Source organism: Callorhinus ursinus, unplaced genomic scaffold, assembly GCF_003265705.2.
Source record: "Callorhinus ursinus isolate GAN/ISIS: 27379988/994484 unplaced genomic scaffold, GSC_fseal_2.0 scaffold13, whole genome shotgun sequence".
NCBI lineage: Eukaryota > Metazoa > Chordata > Mammalia > Carnivora > Otariidae > Callorhinus > Callorhinus ursinus.
The window spans coordinates 26,497,919-26,503,918 of record NW_027397075.1 but is presented as its reverse complement, the minus strand read 5'-3'; the positions used below and the strand labels follow the sequence as shown (position 1 = coordinate 26,503,918).

General features: G+C 42.1%; 1 protein-coding gene across 6 annotated transcripts in view; it reads left to right on the top strand.

Annotated features, from left to right (window-relative positions):
• ADCY10 (adenylate cyclase 10) overlaps window positions 1-6,000 on the top strand; it is a 95,420-nt gene that overhangs the window by 79,845 nt on the left and 9,575 nt on the right. For all 6 annotated transcript variants that reach the window (XM_073899950.1, XM_073899952.1, XM_073899951.1 and 3 more), the window contains one exon: window positions 2,529-2,685. In XM_073899950.1, the coding sequence (XP_073756051.1) occupies window positions 2,529-2,685 (157 nt within the window). The remainder of the gene's footprint in view (window positions 1-2,528; window positions 2,686-6,000) is intronic.

Here is a 6,000-nt window from a genome sequence, read left to right as displayed (position 1 = left end):
AGCGAATATCATTCTCAATGGGGAAAAGCTGAGAGCTTTTCCCCTAAGGTCAGGAACGCGGCAGGGATGTCCACTCTCACCACTGCTATTCAACATAGTATTAGAAGTCCTAGCCACAGCAATCAGACAACAAAAAGAAATCAAAGGCATCCAAATCGGCAAAGAGGAAGTCAAACTCTCACTCTTTGCAGATGATATGATACTTTATGTGGAAAACCCAAAAGACTCCACCCCAAAACTGCTAGAACTCATACAGGAATTCAGTCAAGTAGCAGGCTATAAAATCAATGCACAGAAATCAGTGGCATTCCTATACACCAACAACAAGACAGAAGAGAGACAAATCAAGGAGTCGATCCCATTCACAATTGCACCCAAAACCATAAGATACCTAGGAATAAATTTAACCAAAGAGGCAAAGGATCTGTACTCAGAAAACTATAAAATACTCAGGAAAGAAATTGAAGAAGACACAAAGAAATGGAAAAACGTTCCATGCTCATGGATTGGGAGAACCAACATTGTCAAATGTCAATGCTACCTAGAGCAATCTACACATTCAATGCAATCCCCATCAAAATACCATCCACTTTTTTCAAAGAAATGGAACAAATAATCCTAAAATTTGTATGGAACCAGAAGAGACCCCGAATAGCCAGAGGAATACTGAAAAAGAAAAGCAAAGCTGGCGGCATCACAATTCCGGATTTCCAGCTCTATTACAAAGCTGTCATCATCAAGACAGTATGGTACTGGCACAAAAACAGACACATAGATCAATGGAACAGAATAGAGAGCCCAGAAATGGACCCTCAACTCTATGGTCAACTCATCTTTGACAAAGCAGGAAAGAATGTCCAATGGAAAAAAGACAGTCTCTTCAACAAATGGTGTTGGGAAAATTGGAGAGCCACATGCAGAAGAATGAAACTGAACCATTTCCTTACACCACACACAAAAATAGACTCCAAATGGTTGAAAGACCTAAACGTGAGACAGGAGTCCATCAAAATCCTAAAGGAGAACACAGGCAGCAACCTCTTCGACCTCAGCCGTAACAACTTCTTCCTAGAAACATCGCCAAAAGCAAGGGAAGCCAGGGCAAAAATGAACCATTGGGATTTCATCAAGATAAAAAGCTTTTGCACAGCAAAACAGTCCACAAAACCAAAAGACAACCGACAGAATGGGAGAAGATATTTGCAAATGACATATCAGATAAAGGGCTAGTATCCAAAATCTATAAAGAACTTATCAAACTCAACACCCAAAGAACAAATAATCCAATCAAGAAATGGGCAGAAGACATGAACAGACATTTTTCCAAAGAAGACATCCAAATGGCCAACAGGCACATGAAAAAGTGCTCAACATCGCTCGGCATCAGGAAAATCCAAATCAAAACCTCAATGAGATACCACCTCACACCCGTCAGAATGGCTAAAATTAACAAGTCAGGGAACAACAGATGTTGGCGGGGATGTGGAGAAAGGGGAACCCTCCTACACTGTTGGTGGGAATGCAAGCTGGTGCAACCCCTCTGGAAAACAGTATGGAGGTTCCTCAAACAGTTGAAATTAGAGCTACCATTCGATCCAGCAATTGCACTACTGGGTATTTACCCCAAAGATACAAATGTAGGGACCCGAAGGGGTACGTGCACCCCAATGTTTATAGCAGCAATGTCCACAATAGCCAAACTGTGGAAAGAGCCAAGATGTCCATCGACAGATGAATGGATAAAGAAGAGGTGGTATATATACACAATGGAATATTATGCAGCCATCAAAAGGAATGAGATCTTGCCATTTGCAACGACGTGGATGGAACTGGAGGGTGTTATGCTTAGTGAAATAAGTCAATCAGAGAAAGACATGTATCATATGACCTCACTGATATGAGGAATTCTTAATCTCAGGAACAAACTGAGGGTTGCTGGAGTGGTTGGGGGTGGGAGAGATGGGGTGGCTGGGTGATAGACATTGGGGAGGGTATGTGCTACGGTGAGCGCTGTGAATTGTGTAAGACTGTTGAATCACAGATCTGTACTTCTGAAACAAATAACGCAACATATTTTAAGAAAAAAGAAAAAGAAGAAGATAGCAGGAGAGGAAGAATGAAGGGGAGTAAGTCAGAGGGGGAGACGAACCAGGAGAGATGATGGACTCTGAAAAACAAACTGAGGGTTCTAGAGGGGAGGAGGGTAGGGGGATGGGTTAGCCTGGTGATGGGTATTAAAGAGGGCACATTCTGCATGGAGCACTGGGTGTTATGAACAAACAATGAATCATGGAACACTACACCAAAACAAATGATGTAATATATGGTGATTAACATAACAATAAAAAATAAAAGATAAATTAAAAAATTTAAAAAAAAATTAATGTGCCTGCGCTTTACCATCTTGTAAAGGAGGCAGGACTCAGGCTCACACCTGCTTTGACCTCCCAGCCAGGAGCGAGGATTCTGTACCGGCGTTCCCCGCTAGCATTCTTTCTCCGTCCCATGTGTGTTATTTTCTCTTATAGGAAGAGGAGGCTGGCGCAACTCTACAGGCAAATCGCGTGCTTCTCCTTGCTGTGGCAGATCTATAGCTTGAATTATTTTTTCCACTACAAGTATTATGGCCACCTAGCAGCTATGATGCAAGTGAATACGGCCCTGGAAACTCAAGATGATTTTCAGGTAGGCTGTTGTTGTAGATGCTTTTAAATTTCTGCATCTCATTTAAAGGGAAACTCCCACTGGGAGCCAACAGGGATGCAGAATTGCGAGGATAGAACAAAGCCCTTCCGGGCTGGGTTGTTTTGTCAAGGCCAGCATCTCAAACACTTTGGTCCCAGAATCACTTTAGACTCAGTAATTCCTGAGGACCTCAAAGCTTTTTGTTTCTATGGGTTGAATCTACTGAAATTATAAGAAACAAAAACTGAGATATTTAAAAGAAAAATAAAACTCTTACATGTTAACGTAATTAACATTTTAATTGGAAAAACAAAAGACCAATTCCCCCAGACAAAAAATTGAGCGAGAAGAGTGGCACGTATTAAATTTCTGCAAATACCTTAATGTCCGACTTCATAGAAGATAGGTGGATTCTCGGTCTGTTTCTCATTTCACTCCGTTGCAACATGGGATGTTGCCCCTGGGAAACTGCCCTATATACCAGTAGAGAATGAGAGTTAAAAAGGAAAATGTTAAAGGATCATTTTTTTTAAAAAAGATAAAATCATGACTCATAGAAATACAAAAAGAACCCATGTCAAGGATCCTATTAAACACATTAATTACTGGGCGCCTGGGTGGCTCAGTTGGTTAAGCAACTGCGTTCGGCTCAGGTCATGATCCTGGAGTCCCTGGACCGAGTCCCGCATCAGGCTCCCTGCTCAGCGGGGAGTCTGCTTCTCCCTCTGACCCTCCTACCCCCATGTGCTTTCTCTCTCTCTCATTCTCTCTCTCTCAAAAATGAATAAATAAATAATCTTTAAAAAAAGACACATTAATTACTGAGAAATTAGTGAGATGTTACAACTGGTTCCAAGGAGAATTCAATTTATGACTGGACGCAAAACTAGTCTAGTCATGGGGGCAATAATCACATGGATTCCCCTGAACACTTACATTTCTATGCAAGAGGCTAATTTACATTATTATCAGTTTTCTGCCTCATACAGAGCTATAAAATAGCCCAAAGACAATGAAAGGCAGAGATAACCTTAATGAGTGAACCAGACAGGACAATCCACTGAGTTTTTTTGTTTGTTTTGATCTTGCACCATTTTTTCTCACACAAATAATGCCTTGATATCCTGAAAATAGCTTTGACTTCTTTGTGCACTCCCTGAGATGTCTCAGGACCCTCTGGCAGAACTGCGTGTCTAAGTTGCCTTTTAGGGTCCTTCTAACTGGACTAAGAATCAAGTTGACATGAGACAGATTAATAGGAGAAGATCAAATTTAATAGCGGATGTATGGGGAATCCACGGAGACATGAAATTCCAAAGACAATGAGGCTTATGTGAGCTAGGGAGAGGGGTAGGGGCCTGAGGGCACAAAGGGGAGGAAGACTGTTAGCAGGAAGGTGAGGAGATGTTTGGAAAACAAAGCTGTTGCCCTATTATGCAGAGAAATTCCTTAGGTAAAGAGGAATCTCTGTTAATACCTCTCTTCCTAGTAAAGCAGGCAGTTGAGAGACAAAGAGCTCTTCCTTGAAACTAATATAACATGAATGTTAATTTTATTTCGGCTTAAAAAAATAAAACATAAATTTGTTTAGCCTTAAAAAAAAAAAAAAAAAGCTTTTCCTGAATCTGCTGGGTTTTGATTGCCTTTGACTCAAAATAATGTTTATGCCAAAGTGGCCCATTTTGGGGCAGCGTGCCCTTCGGCCCCTACAAAGTCATAAACTGGGAAAACTTTGGTTAGATGTGGAAAACTCCAGGAGACAAAATAAGGAATTATTAAGCTAAATCCAATTCATCTAATGAATGATCTGGTTCCTTTATAAAAAAGCACATAAAGTCTAGATTTCTTCTGGGGCAATAGCTTCCTCCTGGAGTGATTAATTATCAGGAATTAAGGGAAATGGTGAAGTAGCACTGTAAATGCTGGAGGGGCTTAAATTCCTAGCCAGGAGTCTGTCCCCAGCATTAGTGCCTTCCAATAGCCCAGGATACAGAAATATTTACAAAGCCCATCAAATATAGCCCTCTGCCCATCTTCCTCCTGTAGCTCCCTGGGCCACTAAACCCAGCCATATTAGACCTCTTTCGGTTCCTCAAACATTAAGTTCAATCCCCTTGTAGGGTCTTTGCAGTGGACATTTCCTCTGCCTGGAGAGCTCATCCCCTGACCTTTACTGGGCTCTGTGCTTATTAGCTTGAAGGTCACCTCCTTCATAGGCCTTTCTGGACCACCTCATCCACTGACTCTTTAACATGTCACTCTGTTGTAGTAGCTCTTATTACCATCTGACATCTTCTTGTTTGCTCCTTTGTTAGTGTATAGCCTGCGTCTGCTACTGACCTGTAAAGTCCATAAGAGCAGGGATCTCGTCTGTTACCGTTTTCACATCCTGAGCTTCAATAACGTGTCTGGCACATAGTGGGCAGTCAACAAATATTTAGTGAATGAAATCCTTTAATTCCCCTCCCTATTTGGGGTCTATCTCTTAAAAACATGGTGGCGTTGGGGGACAGGAGACTATAATAGAAAAGCCAAAATTGGAAAGTGAATCGAAAGAGGCTGGTTAACAATATGGCCATGACCAAAGGCAGAGCAGCCTGGCAGGTGCTCCCCTGGGTGCTCAACAGCAGATGACACACTCATTGTTGGATAACAGAAAGAACCAGAATGAGCCCCGAGAGAGTAGTTTCCGGAACTTCACCTATCCGTGGCGTGACCACTGGCAAGCCACATAACCTCCGAGCTTCATATTTTCCGCAGAAAGTAAAGCAGTTGGACTCTGTGCTCTTGATCCAAATCCAAGAAGTCCTGGGCTCTGTTACAGCGTTGGACATTTCATTCGCCCGGCAGTCCTCTCCTGGTCCACAATTTCCGGCTGCCCTTCCCTTCTGGTAGCACCATCTGAAACACAACTCAGATCAGGAATACAGGAACCCCCTCAGATTGACTCTGTGGCCTAACAAGTGCCCACAGAACTGTCTGTAACACAGAATTTGTAGCCTGCTTATTTTGTGTGAGTTGAACAATTCTAGGAGAAAAGTCCCCTTCTCCTAAATGCCTCCCCACTGACTGCCCTCAGTGTGAGACACTTGTATCATTAGGAACCTTCTTTAGCGGGAACTGCTTTCTCTTTACCTGTCCCTAAGCATTTATATTCTGGAGCAACTTGACCATTTGAAAGAGTTGTTTATGGAGTAACCAACTTCTCAGAGGTCTCTCAATTCATGAGGAAACCACGCTTTCCTCTTTTTAAGAGCAAACAAACCAAACCCACCTTTCTTTTTCGTTAAACAACAGAATAGACATACTTGTTAT